Source organism: Sebastes fasciatus, chromosome 3 (assembly GCF_043250625.1).
Source record: "Sebastes fasciatus isolate fSebFas1 chromosome 3, fSebFas1.pri, whole genome shotgun sequence".
Classification (NCBI taxonomy): Eukaryota; Metazoa; Chordata; class Actinopteri; order Perciformes; family Sebastidae; genus Sebastes; species Sebastes fasciatus.
In genome coordinates this window covers 29,776,161-29,793,014 of record NC_133797.1, presented here as the reverse complement: position 1 = coordinate 29,793,014, position 16,854 = coordinate 29,776,161, and the positions used below count along the sequence as shown (strand labels likewise).

General features: G+C 41.6%; 1 protein-coding gene across 6 annotated transcripts in view; it reads right to left on the bottom strand.

Moving 5' to 3' along the window:
* slit2 (slit homolog 2 (Drosophila)) overlaps positions 1-16,854 on the bottom strand; it is a 112,363-nt gene that overhangs the window by 7,872 nt on the left and 87,637 nt on the right. For 4 of the 6 annotated variants that reach the window (XM_074630105.1, XM_074630100.1, XM_074630101.1 and 1 more), the window contains 11 exons: positions 15,356-15,424; positions 14,952-15,023; positions 13,290-13,361; positions 13,053-13,124; positions 10,722-10,885; positions 8,421-8,545; positions 8,213-8,310; positions 6,342-6,481; positions 4,147-4,170; positions 1,699-1,792; positions 664-801 (listed from right to left, as the gene is read on the bottom strand). In XM_074630105.1, the coding sequence (XP_074486206.1) occupies positions 664-801; positions 1,699-1,792; positions 4,147-4,170; positions 6,342-6,481; positions 8,213-8,310; positions 8,421-8,545; positions 10,722-10,885; positions 13,053-13,124; positions 13,290-13,361; positions 14,952-15,023; positions 15,356-15,424 (1,068 nt within the window). The remainder of the gene's footprint in view (positions 1-663; positions 802-1,698; positions 1,793-4,146; positions 4,171-6,341; positions 6,482-8,212; positions 8,311-8,420; positions 8,546-10,721; positions 10,886-13,052; positions 13,125-13,289; positions 13,362-14,951; positions 15,024-15,355; positions 15,425-16,854) is intronic. The other 2 variants (XM_074630102.1, XM_074630104.1) reach the window with 1 other exon arrangement.

Below are 16,854 nucleotides of genomic sequence, written 5' to 3'. Positions count from 1 at the left end.
CAGTTTTCTATCAAATTTTGTGGAGTTAACTTATGGAATGAAAATGTCCGTTTAATGGATTCTTCTCCGTCATTGTCTATGTATAAAACAAAACTTTCTCTTAGAAATTGTAAATATGGCAATTACTCCTGCTTCTTTGAAACAGTTTCCAATGACGGCTTCTGAGATGGTTCTGTGTAACAAAGCATCTGACAGGGTCAGGTAAGCAAATTTCCTCTCTGGGGATCAATAAAGGTTTGTCTTATCTAATGTTGTCTTTATTCTTGTTTTTTTAAAACTTATATTATTGCCAACTTGGGGTGCTACATCTGCGAACACAGATTGTTTTAAAAACTGTCTTTGTTGGTGCTTTCAGGGACAATTCAAAATCTGAGATTTACGAGTTAAAAAGAATTACAAGCTACAACAATGTTGGGAAATCAAACCCAGAACTCACAAACATGGAGGAGAGTATTTACTATAAAAAATCCTTTTTCCTCCCAAAATTCATTACCACACAATGATAAGGTAACTTTGTGATAGATGGATATATAGAAATGTTAGAAATGTTTTAAAACATCGTCAGCACTGCACAATACTATTATTATGACACTGTGGTGAAGAGAGTAGTACTTTGATATCATCATCAGTTTGTGTGAGTACCTGCCGGGATGTGTACCTCACCTGTATCCCGCTAGACAGACGCAGGTGTATCCGTTGACTGCGTCGATGCACTGACCTCCGTTCTGACACTTGTTCTCCTCACAGTCGTCATAGTCCAGATCACAGTGCTCACCTACATAGCCTGGAGTGCACTCACACCTGAAATGTACACGCGCATACAAACACAGTTGATACTGAGCTTTAATCCTCAGACTGAGCAGCAGCCTTCTTGGTTAAACACACAGACAATCTGGAGGATGTACAAAGACGTAGTAATGACACGCACACACACAAACCCAACCCTGATCTTAACCACGTGCCAGAATGCAGAAAGAAATGAAGGACAGACAATGAAAGTTTAAGGTTTCAAGATGCCTGATGATGAGCACTGGCTTCCAGACATCATTATGTCTAAAGGCTGTTACACACCGAAGGCGTTTTTTTCCCGTGTGATTAATTTGCACGTCAAGACATTTTTCCAAACTGTTTTTGTCATGAGTACTTTCACACAGAACGTGTATATTATGCTGCAAAAAAGGGACGTAATCTTAAAGGGACTGTATGTACGTTTTTATGTACGCAAATTCACTCATTTTCCTGTTGTTTTTTCGTCACGCCCCCGGTGTGTAAAGGCCTTAAGTGTTGATAACTTTATATAGCTTAGCAACGGAGCACACAAACACACATACAGAGGCAGAGACACACCACACTGACCCCAGTACACATCGCAAGGGAGTAAAACTAAAGCAAGGTTTAGATAAAATCTGGAGAGGAAACCTTATGAGGGAGCCCAAATCACACCCCAAACACCTCCCCTCCACACACACACATACACACACACACACACACACACACACACACACACACATTGCTTATCCCTGCAGGGAAAAACCAGCAACTCATTTATTTCAGTGTGAGAAATGTTAGTACTCAAATCCTGTGGGAAAGAAACAAGAAAACACTGCTAACTCCACTAACTCTGCATACGTATGTGTGTGTGTGTGCGCGTGCGTGCATGCGTGCATGTGTGTGTGCGTGTGCGTGTAGTCCACTCACTTGTATCCCTGAGGGGTCAAAATGCACTTTGAGTCGTGCTGACACGGGTTGAGCTCTGGAGCGCAGAAATCCAGTTTCTCCTCGCATAGCTCCCCTAGGAACACACACACAAATCATCTTAACACCGTTTCAATACTTTGCATACCATTAACAAAAATAATAAATAATAAAGTGAAATTATAATATAAAACACCTCAATATTTGCCAACTCTACCGCCTTTACAGCGTTTGTGCAATTGAGCATCTCAGTGTGTGTATGCAGTACTGTATGTATCTGTACTGCAGGCCCAGAAATGTGTGTGTGTGTGTGTGTGTGTGTGTGTGTGTGTGTACTCTGATGATGGATGACTCTCTTGTGGCCAGGACCAACACAGCACTCTGATAAATGATCTCATCTCTGGGAATGTCATATTCCTGATGATATCCCGCGCGTATATCCCAACGTTCCTGAAACTCTGAACTCCGAACAAATCGCTGATGAGGCATCAGGGAATAAACCAATATTCCTGACAGCACAAAGTCCATTCTGGGAATAATTACATGATCACCTGGGGATCAATGATGAACGAACGTGTGTGAAACAATGGGAGAGGCATGTTTGTGCTTTGGAGCTTCTATTGCAGCAGTAACAGCGCTACCTCACTTATTTAGAAGCAGTCATATTAGCTTAAAGGGATAGTTCAGGTGTTTTGAAGTGGGGTTGTATGAGGTACTTATCCACAGTCAGTGTATTACCTACAGTAGATGACGGTCAGCACACAGGATGGAGAAACAGACAGGAGTACCGACACGGAATCAAAGCAATGTACTGTATGACGGCAAAATGTTTCTTAGCACCTAAAAGAAAGGCTCACCTAAAAACAATCCATATCAGAATACGCTATATTTAGAGTATTTTCACCGGTTTACCTTGCCGTCAGACAGCCCTTTCCGATCGGGAACTGAAGCCGTTATCTGTGCTCTGCAAAAGCAACCAGATCTGTAATTTTACCTCGCACAACACGGGATGTTTGGTCTACCGCTGCCTCGATCGGTTAGTCTGTTTGTGCTGTTGTGTGACGACACAAACAGACTAAGCAATCGAGGCAGCGGTAGACCAGCAACTCCTGTGTTCCGCGGGGTAAAATTATTGTTTTTTTCAATGGAGTCTGGTGGCTTTGGCGAGAGCATAGATAACGGCTTCAGTTCCCCGTCGGTAACATAGACTGTATAGCTGTCTCACGGCAAGGTAAACCGGCGAAAATATTCTGAATATAGCGTACACTGGGCCTTTCTTTTAGGAGGCTTAAATACGTTTTGCTCACGGCCCCGTCCACAGCAGTATATTGCTTTTCACCCGTGTCAGTACTCCTGCCTGCTTCTCCAAACTGGGGGCGTGCTGACCGTCATCTACTGTAGATAATACACTGACTATGGATAAGTACCTCATACAACCCCACTTCAAAACACCCAAACTATCCCTTTAATAGATTCTTATTCTTAAAAGGGAATCCTCACATACGTTATAATTTAACAGTGGGTCTTGTCCCACTCCATTAGTTTAAAATTGCATCTGTGAAAAGTTAAGGTTTCTGTAAAATACGCAAAGTGTGGGGTAGTATGGTGGATACAGCGGATTTTTTAACAAATGTTTTAATTGTATTTGCAGTTGTGTTTCTTATTTTACATGAATATGTAAATTATTTGCATTCATATTTTTGTGCAATTCTATGTGAGACTAACTTATAACAAGTTGGTCACCAAAAAGTAGTCGTATTAGTCACAAGAACAGTTTTGAAGTGGTATACAGTAAGTTAGATATTTAGGTTGCAGGCAGCACACTAGGACACCATCCAGATACTTGCTAGTCTCCACCAAATGCACAATTTACTCCTGTCTGAGTAAAGTTTGATAAAAAACTTTAGAGCCAAGCTGTTTATATCCGATATCACTGAGCCCTTAAAAAAAATTAAGGTGATCCGTTTTTAAAGATTTATGTATTCTGGAGGAACGAATGGTCTCGTGGCTGTCAGGCAGGCAGATTGAGAGATGGAATAATAAGATGGAAGTTTGGTCTTTTTATGGGAATATTTGACAACAACAAAATCATAGAAAATCACCAGCCTTCTCCTGTAATGTCAAAATGTTCACCTGGAATATTATGACACATTATTTACTTTAGTAGTGACATGTATGCATAAAGCAGCAAGCGGAATAACACCCAGACATCTGAGAAGATGAATTAAACACTCAGCGGTCTGTTTGAACATCAAGGACATGCTGCTAACATGGAGCATGACTGCATACAGTATGTTCAATCTGTGGTACTGACGGCGAACATTTCTGGGCAGCGTGGATAAAGCACAGGAAATGAGGGAAGGAAGGAAAGGATGGAAGGAAGGAAGGAAGGAAGGAAGGAAGGAAGGAAGGAGAGAGGGACAGGAAGGACAGAGAGAAGAACAGACTAACCTCTCTCCACCTCATTGGTAGCAGCTGCAACCACAAAAAAAAGACAGACGACATATGATAGAAAGCAGAGCGAGACACGAAAAGAGACACAGGACAGCGAGACATAGAAAAGACAGAGAGAGAACACCGCCACAAAGGTTAGCAGTCAGAGGTGATTAGCACAGTGCAAAAGCAGACAAACAAGTAGCAACAGACCCGTGTTAGTTAGAACAAATATGATTTGTCTGCAGTTTATTACTGTAAAAAGGCCTTCCTTAAATGTGACATACACACTGTTGCAAAGTGGAGCAAGTAGAGAAGTAAAAGTCCCAATTATTCTTCCCATACACAATGTTACGTGACTCACACTTGGAGCACTTCTACAGCTGGACCCTATTTTCCTATGTTTTAATGTTATGTTCCTTATGTTTAACAGACTAATAGCAACAACAATTTCTGGAGTTGGTCCAGCATTGAGTGAGAGCGCTGTAGACAGCAGCTGCTCACGGGCTTTAATATGGTGCTATTACGCTGGCATCGTTATTTACGTCCACTAAAAGTGCTGGTTTTTGCCATGACAGGCTCTGATTGTTATAGAGAGGTGAAGTCCCTCCACGTCCGGTGGACACCATGGGACCTTATTTTGGAAAAAATATGAACTGTAGTCAACGGAGAGAGACAAATATTTTTTTCATCGTGTTTGAATTGCGCCATGAATCACACATGAGGTTTGTCAATTTAAAAGATCATTTTGCAATTCAAGAAAGTCACAGTTTGTCGTGGGTTTGTCGTGGTATCATATAGTTTTGTGTGAAACTGCTCAGTGAACTCCATCTGACCACGCACAAGTGTAACGTTATCTCACCTGATGTGTTTTTACACTGGTCTTTTTATCAGCCGGGAAACGAAAGAACGAACGACACCCGTTGCTGGCGTGAGTACATGCCAGTACGAAACACACAGGCATCGTAGCTTCAGAGAGAGAGACGTCACTTACGCGACTTTTGGGTGTGTAGTCTTTCTAATTACGTATTGATACCTCAACAGTTTTACAACAAACTGAGACTTTCTTGGTATGCTAAATTATCTTTTAAATTCACAAACATAATGTGTACGATTCATGGAGCAATTCAAAAAGGATAAAAATATTATTTATCTCTCGCCTACTGTACATATTTTTTCCGAAATATGGTCCCATGGTGGTCCAACGGAAGGGGCGGGACTTTGACTCTCTATTATACTGTAAGTGTCTGACATTATGGAAAGAGTCTCTCGTTCTGAAATCTGGCGAGGTGACGTGTTGCCGGAAGACAGCCGGACAGAGTTTGTTGTGTTGGAGTACAGAAAACGTATCTTAGTGTTATCAAACAGATTGTCAACATCATGGCTGAATATTTAGATGATTTTGACAATGTGGATGAGGTCTTTGAATTCGATGGCTGCCTGTATTCATTTGAACAAGAGTATGCGGATATTCAGATTTCACAACCAGACCTTTCCTTGAGCAGGACTTGGACACAATAACAAACTCTGTAGGGTCCTTTCCATAATGTTGTCAGACAATTATAACAATCTGAGCCTGTCAGTGACAAAAACAAGCACTTTTAGTGGACATAACGTTATATTGACGCTGCTTACTTGCCCTTGTTTCATCGAACTCCCTCAATACTGGACCAATTTCAGAAATAGTTGTCCCCATTAGTCAGTTAGACCCAAAAACATGGGGAAATAAGAAATAAATTATCCTTTAAACTCATCAGTAGAACAAAAGACGAACCACTGTGTTAGAAAATATCTGGTTCTTTGATAAAAAGTCAAGGTACAAGCTTGTTTGTACATAAAATTTTAAAGGTAAAAGTTAACTACGATTCCCAAGGTGCATTTTGGCAAGACACATCCAATCACCGAGCTAACAATTCTTTTACGTTTGCAGCTAACGACGGGAGAAAGTTTAAGATTAAGGGGAAAACTGACAACACAACCTGCAGCTCAAATCAATTGAGTTTTAATTTCTGATTCTTGACTGTATTCTTCTCCATGGCAACAGTGGCCAAGGCTCATGGGTATTGTAGTATTTTGAGCCATCTGCCATACCAAAATGATGCACCAAGGAAAATTATTTCCCTCAGAAACAAAGTTGAAATAATTAAAACTGGTGGCCATAACATAAACCTACAGGATTGTTGCGTTGTCCTGGAGAGTCACGTGGGTATTACCTGTGTATTCTGGCGAGCACATGCATGTGTAGTTGTTGATTCCATCGACGCAGGTGGAGTTGTTCTCGCAGTCGTTGTCTTCGCAGTCGTCAATGTTGATCTCACATCCGTCGCCTTCAAAGCCCTCTGGACACACACACCTGAGATAACACACACATCAGTAAGCAGGTATCGAAGGATAAACACATGTAGGGCCGCATGCAGAACATTGAGAAACAGAAATCTTTGGGATGACAAAGACAGACACACACACACACACACACACACGCACACACATACACTTTCAATGCGTGCAGCTCATAACAGCAGTGTCAGCTCCATCTACATATCCCCAGTAGAGAGTCATTATTCTGTTAACGTGAGCGTGCCTCAACTCTGTAACTACTACTCAGGTTTATTACTGCGTACACACACACACACACACACACACATACAGAGTGGTATATTATGGGTCTAATAAAGAGCTCTTATGCGGCACACACTCGGGTGGATTAATATCTCATTATATAGTCAACGACAGCCCTTCATGATAAATATTCCACCCCGACGCTGGAGAAGGAAGAGAAAGCGTGCAAAGATGGAAATACAGACATGGAGAGGAAGACTGATATGAAAAAGTAACAGAGAAGACAGAGAGAGGGCGAGGAAAGAGAGAAACAGGAGGGGGTGTGATCTTGGGCTGGTCTAATTGTCTGTGTGGGTGGTTAAAATCAGCTTGGAGCGCACAGACAGGCGTCAGCTCCCCTCCTGTTACTGCGATACTTAACGGCCTAACCTCCTCATTAAAATTAACATGTTGGAATAGACGTATTCTCCTAACGGGCATCACTGCTGCCAAAAAGATGCAGGCTTTATGTTGGGAACCTCCACATAAAGTTGCAAAGACTTATTGGATTAACACATATGTTGATTAGGGCTATCAAAGTTAACGCGATAATAATGCGTTCACGCAAATTGTTGTAACGCCACAAATTTCTACTACGCCAAAGCCTGCAACGCTGTATCCAGTTCTCTTTATACATCCATGCTACGGAGCCTCCGTGTTGTTGTTTCATAAATATAGGTGCAACTCTCAACTGGTTCCACACAAAGTTATTGGTTGATGCCTTTGTGCGAACGCTCAGAAAATCGTCCTTGTTCCGTAAAAAAAATTACGGCACTTTTTCGCCACGTAATATTCGCATTCCATGTCAAAGTACTCATGAGAAAAACAACAGTTCGAAAAAATATATTGACGTGCGAATAAAACGCTGCCAGTATGTAATGGCCTTTAGTCCCTAACATAGATCAAGCTACAAAAAGGGTGGATCCTACGATTCCCATAATACAACTCTAGGTGCTACAACTTTCTGTTGTAAATTTGAAGCCTCAAATCCAATCTGAGATAACCTTAATGACCTCATCAGGGTTATTTTTCCAGACTTTAGAAACCTCCGTCCAGAGCCACATAAGACATTACACAGTTTTCATAAAGTTGAGTAGTATTCCTTGAGACCAGTAATCTGATATCTAAGGCTGCCCCCTCTCAGACGATTAGTCGGCTAATCTGTAGTTTTGGTTTTAGTCGACCAAGATTTCTTTAGTCAATTAGTTGTTTTTTATGCTTTTTTTCATGCTGAATGACTAATATCAGAAAACCCTATGAGCACATATCTGTTAAACACAAGATTTAAAGTGCTGCTTTAGTGTGATTCTTTGTGGAGAAACTCAAGTTTTACAGATCTGTCGAAATCAACAAAATCATTTATGTGTAAGTCGACTAAGAATTTCTTTGGTCGAGGACAGCCCTACTGATATCCACGTGTAAAATAGTTGGAAAGCCTCTTTGACAAAACCCATATAGGGATAAAAGCAAAAAAAATGTCTCTCACCAAAAGTTGCTCCCTTCTCCTTCCTTCAGGTGGCAAGTGCCGCCATTTAGGCACGGGTTACTGATACAGGCATGAATGGGCTCCTCACAGTTCTGTCCCTAAATGCAAACACACACAGACATTTAGTGTTTTCAAAGAACAACAGCTTCTTATAATCGCAGTATTTGCAAGTGAATACGACTGTTTTGGCTTTCCACAGTATGCGTACCTTAAACCCATAGGGGCAGGTGCAGCGGTAGTAGTGCACCGGGTCATTGGAGCAAGTGCCATCGTTCTTGCAGGGGTTGGACAGGCAGGGATCACACTTAGCCTGGATGCTCATATCCACTGGACCTGTGTGATGCAAACAAACACAAAACACACACACACCACAGAGACGATTAGCTTCATATAATGTTCTACATTTGGCAGAGTAAGACGGGTCAGAACACATAGGTTGACATACATTCACTCAGCTGTACATTATCAGGGACCTGCATCAACTCAAGTCAACTTTTTGTGCTGCAGAAAAAATATGGTGTTTTTTTTCCCACTGGCTGCTATGTATGTATTTTTGACATTTCACTTTGAATATTTTAACAGTGATTATGAAATATTGTCTATTTATGTGAAATATATGCTAATTTATGCTAAAAAAACGTGTGCACAAGGAGATTATTAAAAGGTGTATGGATTCAATAAGCGAGACTTGCAGACATGTTACTTTGCAGGGCCATGACATGTACAGGAGACAAACATATTCCCAAATTTCATGACAGAACATCAAGTTCCAACAGTTGGGACACACAATACTGGTCAGAACATGAGGGCTGAATGGGAAACACAGCGGTTCTGTTCGGTTATGCCTCGTTTCCACACAGTTTTCTTTTGTGTCCGTATATCCGTATAGTATTCAGATTACGCCCCCCTAGTGTTCAACACAAGGAATCTCTTTCTGCATGGATAGAAACACCATCGCAGATATGGGAGAGAAGCTACTACATGTATATAAAACACTCTTTATATCTATGAGTTACTGTCTGTTTTTCGCCATCCAGTATAGACGAGTCACATTTACAATGGTACATTTATTCCAAGTGCATATAGTATATAGTATATACCTCTTTTAACAAAATAGTTCACAAAACTGCTAAATATGCCGTTGAACTTTTCACTTAGAAAAAAAATAATATAAATAGAGTTGTATTACATTCATCAATCAGTTTATTAATTCACTAACATGTATAACATGCTAACTTCCTGTGGCACACAGCGTACTTGAGGCAAATTACGTACGGGAAAAAAAGGGAAACATATCGAAGATCACGGAGGTTCCCATTGGATTGAATGAACTTCCGGTTGACTCGTATACGTACACAGAGCTATGTGGAAACGAGGCGTTAGGGCTCAAAAGGACGAGGAAAACTGGGCTGTCTGGAGGAGCTGGGGAGGAGGAGAGACTGAGGAGGAAGTACTGGGATATGATTGGCTACTTTACCTGGCACCAGAAAACCACAAGGCCCCGGGACTTCTACAGTGCGTCAGTTAGATTAGGTTAAAAATAGGTTTCAGTCATGTATGCATAGTTAACGTGATATAATAAGGTTTAAAGGTCAACAGTCAGTAGCATTTTGCAGTATGATGAGTTACAGTCACGATCATGCTCACAAGTGAGTTCAAGGGACTGTATGTACGTTTTTACACTTATGAAAGCTTTTTAATCGTATTTTTATTGACAATGTGTGAACAGGTTGTAACCTATGAAATGAGACCTTCTGCAACTTTCTGGGTTTCTTCCATCAGCCTGTAGACTGCTTTTAATGTGAAGAACCTGAGCCGACGTCGGGGGAAAACTAGGATCAACATCGGCCGGTCCTTCGATTCATGGAGGGACCTTTGTCTGGTTTTGGGAACTAAAACAGACCCCGAGCTGGCAAAATTCCTATTGGACAGGTAAGCTAACATAACTGCCAAGCATGTGAAATATACAGTGATATTGTGGTTTAAGCTGTCAATCACATTCAGTCGGGTGTGTGTCGCCTCACTGTTTTGACCGATGCTTGTTCGCGTCTACGTAGTGCGAGCACAAGCGTGAGCTGCGAGGACGCTGACTGTCGTTGACTTAACGTCCACAGGTGTCGCTGTTAACAAACAATTTCTGATTCCTACACAGAGCCCCTTTAAAAATGTTGTTGACGTCCAGTGAAAACCATCACTGACATCGGCTGACAAAACCCTGTAAAAACTAAAAATGCGCCGTCACAAATGTTAAAACAAGGCTGTTTTTTTTTTCTCCATGTAAAGTTGACATTTTGGAGATACATGGTTTTCCTCTAGGAGTCCTCATCGAAATGTGTATTTGATGGCACTTCATAATAATGCTGATCTGCAAAGTGCATGCTTTTGTTTTTGGACACCAAATAAAGTGCATTTATACACTCAATATACAAATGTGTATTTATATATCTGCTGGCATGTGCATGTGTCCCAGTGCTACAGTACTGTATGTGTGTTGACAGCGTACGTTTACCTGTGCATGTGAACTTCTTGGACGGCGTGGTGAGCAGCAGTTTGTCGGTCATGTCACCGGGCCCGGCACAGCGGGCGATGCCAGGCTCCTTGTAGCCGCTCTTCACCCAGTCGGACAGCCACTGCATGTGGCAGTCACAGTGCAGAGGGTTGGCTCCCAGCGCCCTGCCAGAGAACAATGTTCAATCATAATTACAGGAGGAACTCTCAGCACTTCATTTCAGATCCAACGTGCTGGAATAGAGCCAAAACAAAACTGTGTGAATACTACAGACTGAGTTGTACATCACTGTCAGATTAAGCGTTAAAGCGTGGTATATTTCTACCATGAATAACTGAGAAGATTTGGAGCATCTATCTCATGCTGGTAGCAGTGCTGGCGATAATATTTCTCAACCTTAAAACACTTCCCATGAAGTTTTCCTGATGTTCTACAGCCCAGTAAACAAAATCTAAGGTCATTTTTTAAAGGTAACTAATGGAGCATCGCATTAATCCAGGCAGAGCGCTGAAGTCGTGCTTGCAGAAGCTCATTAGCATCATCTGCTTTATTCATGCTCCACAATGACTGGCTCATTCATCAGCTACTTGGCGACTATCTGACTCGTAACCAATCATGCCTTTAACCCGATTACTGCTGATAGTTTCATGTCGACACCCTTTGTTTCTCCAGCTCAAAGTGGGGATTCCCCCCCAGACCCCCGCCACCTGTTAATTATATATTATTATGTGCATTTTGGTCCTTTTCTGGGGCAATTTTAGGGAGCAATCACAAGCCATAGTCTGTTTGGGGAGTCCAAATCAGAGTGAGATTGATACTTTTGGTTTGTTTTCCATTTAGTCTGGTTTGGTTTCACAGTGCAAAAATTAAAGCCAACCAAATAAAACATTTATTTGATGAGGGGCGTGTATGAAGGAGTGAATTTGTCACTGACAACACAACACATCCATGAAGTTTTCCTGATGTTCTACAGCTCAATAAATAAATTATAGGTAATTTTTTGAGGTAACTAATGGAAGTTGCGCTTGCATAAGCTCATTAGCATCATCTGCTTTATTCATGCTCCACAATGACTTGCTCATTCATCAGTTACTTGGCTACTATCTGACTCGTAACCAATCATGCTTTTATAACCCGATTACTGCTGATAGTTTCATGGCAACACCTTTCCTTACTCTAGCTCTCTCAACCACCTCCGACCCAATCTCTGCCTTATCTGCTGAATTATTGGTATTAGTGATTTAACTAAGTTATACATGTACAGTTATACATTATCTAAGTTCATATATGTGTTTATTTTGGGGTACAAACAGACACTTTTACAGTTTGTAAACAATGATGACGTACGTATTGTGTGTGCACACAGTTTGGCAACGAAATTACGGTGGAGTGCAGTAGTTTGTCGAGCTATACAAGGGCATTAACCAGCAGAGATCACAAATGCAATCTAAAGAATTTGACCATGACAAATGGTGCTGACTTCCAGATCTGTATGCTTTTAATGAGTCGGTATAATCCATTAGCAAGTGGCCCAATATTTACTTGCCAGATATATACACATATTTGGTAGAAAAACCTAGCATATAACGATGCACCAGCTAGAAATTACGAGCATACAAGCCACTAGATGTTTACAACTACTAGATTTGTTGTGGGTGGAGATAATATTAGACTAGTGGTCTGCAGTGGGATATAAGTGGAAAAAGCAGCAGCCTGTGACAAGCGCTATCCATGGTGCTGATCCTCGTGAGCGCCCCGAGGGGCATTCCTACCAGCAGGTAACTAAAAAGTTGTTAGCATCATCCTTCCCTTGTGTTCCACCACTGTGCTCTTTCTACAGAGCGCTTAGTAAACATCGGTAAACTGAGGAAAGTAATAGTTCTTTAGTGTGTGAAGTCAACTTTCATGTTCTTAGTTACCACTGTGCTTTGGATTTCTGCACTGCTCTGAGTCTCCCCGCCGTTTTGCAGTAAAGTAGCTACAAAGAGTGGCGCACTGCTCAGAGGAGGAAGGGAATATAGAATCCCACTATATACTGTATACACCAGCCTTTAATTTCAATAGTAAATATGATAGAATAAGAGGAGAGAAAGAGGAGAGCAGGAGAAAGGAGATATCTGTAGATGGGTTTGTTGCTCAGTTACATTTTGCAGCCTGATACATTCACAGAGACGCCTCACTGAAGAGACATTTTCCTCTCGGACGATGAGAAAAGGCTCTTTTGTCATGTTAATGTGTTTTACTTATTCTGCAATTCTATAGTAGACGCTTCAATCCTATAGAAAGACATGAACTGTGATGTGTGTGTGTGTGTTTTTTAATGTTACTCACAGGTGGGAGAGTGACGACAGGTCTTTGAAGGCTCCCTCTGGTATCAGTGATATGTCGTTACCATGGAGAGACCTAAGAAAGGGCGAGATACAGAGGAAGAAAGAGAGAAAAAGGGTATAGAAATGTAGAAAAGAGTCTGGATGTTAAAAGTCTGGATCGCTTCTTTAGCACCGGTCTGACTTGAAATGTTTCTGAGTTATCCACCGCTGCCTTGCAGGTGTCGCAACAGATACTCACAGCAAACGGAGAGACTTGAGTCCATCGAACGCCCTCACTGGTATGCACCGCAGGCGGTTGTAGCTCAGGATTCTTTACAGACAGAATAAACATGTTGGCATGGAGACAAATGCAGATGTTTTTTTTTTTTCAATAAAGCTTCAAATGCAGCAAGGAGCACAATCAGAGCACGATCCTGTTTATAAAGACGTACCACTGAGCAAAGCAGTAGAGCAAAGGCATACACACACACACAATTTAACACACTTTTCAGAATAAACACATCCATTCAGTCGGAAACACACACACACACACACACACACACACACACACACACACACACACACACACACACACACACACACACATAAATCTTTCACGCAAAGTGGGGATTTTTTCCCCTCGATCAGATTTTTATGTGCATTTTGGTCCTTTCTGGGGCAATTTTATTGACAGTAACACATAGCACATAAGCCCTGTTCAGACCTGGTATTAACATGCGTCCTGGGTGATCCAATCACAAGTGGACCGCTCTGAGTACAGGTGTGAACGCACTCCAGGCGCATTGAGGATGCATTGAGATCCGATCACTCTGAGCCGCATATGGCCACATTCTTATAGCATTGTGTACGCGAATGTGTCCGCCTACTCAACTGACGTCCCGCTGGACGTGGAATGGAAATGGCTTCAGTGCACCGATCCTGTCGGTACAACTGTATTTTCTTTATAGGCTATAGCAACATATTAAAATGTATCTTATCTATAGGCTACATATCTACAGACTATCAGACTAGGCACGGGAAGTGCATTAATATCATACTGTCCGTGATGTGTTGTGTTTTTGCAGACCTGACACCCACTTGCCCACAAGCTCTCGTCCCCGGCTACGGTGGTGTCGGTAGCACGGAGGTCCGGAGGCGACCGCCGTTAGACAATAAACGCATATTTTGATGTTAATAAAATGCACCTAAATTCACGTAAGATATTACTACTGACATTCCTGTAATATGACGTCACAACGTCTGCTGTATTAGCCATGTGTTAACTACGTGTTTATTTGCATACAGAGCGTGGAACATGAGATCGGAGCACAAGTGGTCACTCAAGACGCATGTGGAGACGCATTCTAATGCCAGGTGTGAACAGGGCCACTGACACACTCTACGTTTAAAACACATTTAAGTCTGTAGCTGGAAACAAAACTCATTGACCCAGACGGGTCAATCTTCCACTCTTTGACTGGTTCGTTTTTTAAAATTCTGCTTTATTCATTATTAATTGTTGTTGTTTTTTACAGCGGTTTGTGTGTTTCTTGTACTTTTGGCTGACAATATTTTTAAATGCTTGTGACTGCATACTCAGTTACTTTCTGAATTTAAAAAAATACTATTTTTTTTGCTAACAGTGCACAAAAAAGCCCTCATTCACAGGCTCCTATGAGTTACCTACTGTATGGTGTCCCACATGGGACAGTATTCATGTGTGACTATATGACAACTCAACAAAAGGAACTCCTTATTTGATTTCTGCTTTCCTTTTGTCAAGGACATCTTCTCCCTGAGCATTTATGAACAACACACACACACACACACACACACACACACACACACACACACACACACACACACACACACACACACACACACACACATTGCAAAGGGACTGATGTAAAGCCAGACTCACAGGGTAAGCAGCTCAGACATGTTACTGAGGCTGTGGTTGGACAACGTGCTGATCTGGTTGTTACTCAAATCACTGAAAAGGAAACAATAACAGAGACATAAAACACACACAGGCAGCACTGTCAACACATGCATTAACAAATGCACACACAAACTATATGCAGCAACGTACGTACTCCTCTGTACGCTACGGCGCTCGCATCTGGGCCAAATTAGCTCACATCAACGGTGATAGAACGCAGAGCTCTGATATAATACCAGTCAGTTAGTTTTGGTCTTTAAAAGCAGAGTGCAGGAAAACACAGGCCAAGTCACGATCCTCATTACAAGTGTGTTTGACTGAGCAAAACTCTGGCTTTGTGATGTGAGTGTACAGTATGCTGAGATCATGTGGGTGAGACTTACATGAGTGTTAAGTGTTTGTAATTGGAGAGCTCCACAGGAACCTGAGTGAAGTGGTTACCATCCAGATACCTGAGAGACAGACAGAGAGAGAGAGAGAGAGAGAGAGAGAGAGAGACAGAGAGAGAGAGTGAGAGAGAGAGAGAGAGAGAGAGACCAGGGCACACAGAGAGAGAGAGACAGGGTTTGGAAATACAAGAGAAATGTGGAAGATGTAAGGAGGATTGGGAAAGAGAGAGAGAGAGAAAATGAGGAGGGAGAAAATTAAGTTATTCAGCCATGTGGGAAATTCTTCATCTCCAGCAGTGTGAGCAGTCATTACTGCTGCAGCCATAATAAACACTGGAGTTTAATATCCCCACAGGAATCCTAATACAGTATAACCACCCTCTCCCTTTTATACACACACACACACACACACATGCACAGCTGAGATCATATCTCCTTCACTCTGTGAGAATGTGCTATTAATCTGGCGTATTAATTAAGTCTTTGTTAATATTGGAAAAAGCATGTTCCCCTCAGGTGAAATAGAGAAATGATGGAAAACATCAGTCTGATGTTTAATTTAGGGATATCATTTTCTGATTATCAGGGATTTTGTGTGTGTGTTGAGATGAGTTTCAGGAATAAAATCCTCTGCATGTGTTAATGTTTCACGTCTTCTGATGTCACGAAAAAAAATACTTCTGTACTAAGTCAATGCCAAAATTCTGAAAACGCGACGGTACTTGTTTTTCTACAGTACCGTAAGTACCGTCAGAGCTCGAAACTAAAGGCACACCGTCGTCCTGGGGACGATAGAAAATGTGTTTTGGATGCATTAAACTCACTATCGATGTGTCCAGGGCATGCACCCAATTTTGTTCCCTGATAAAGCTACATTAATTTTCGAACAACAAATCTGGGTTGAAATTGGCAGAACAGCCAGAAGAGCTGGTTAACGTTAGCGGTTAGCTCCGTGCAGGACTGCTCACCGGCTGCTAACAGCTAACGTTAACTAGCTCTCGGGAGGTGCCATTGATTTACATTATGGTGTGTTCAGGCTCTATTCAGTAAAATATATATTGTGTATTGTATTGGGTGATGGTAATTCTAACGTTGTCACGATGAGTTCAAATGTAATCTTGTAAAATGTAGTTTTTGGCGAGAAACTTGAATAAAACCAGCTGTTTGAAGGAGCTGTTTTCACAGCAATAGAAAATAGATAACAGAGAGGGACTAATGACCTGTTTAACTTCCTAACATAAATCAGTATGCAAATGATAATAAAGGAGTGGATGTTGAAGTATATGGGATTTATTGTTTTGTTTTTTACCGTGGTAATGAGAATCGTTATAAGTTATAAGTTTTCTGAGGCTGACAACTTTGATGCTACACTGGCAGCAACTCCATGTCAACTTCGTTCTTTTCCCGAGTTCACACACCAGACGTCAACACTACGTAAGCGCGACTGATGCGTTCATCTTTGCAATCCACACCTGCTCTGACCTCCATTATGG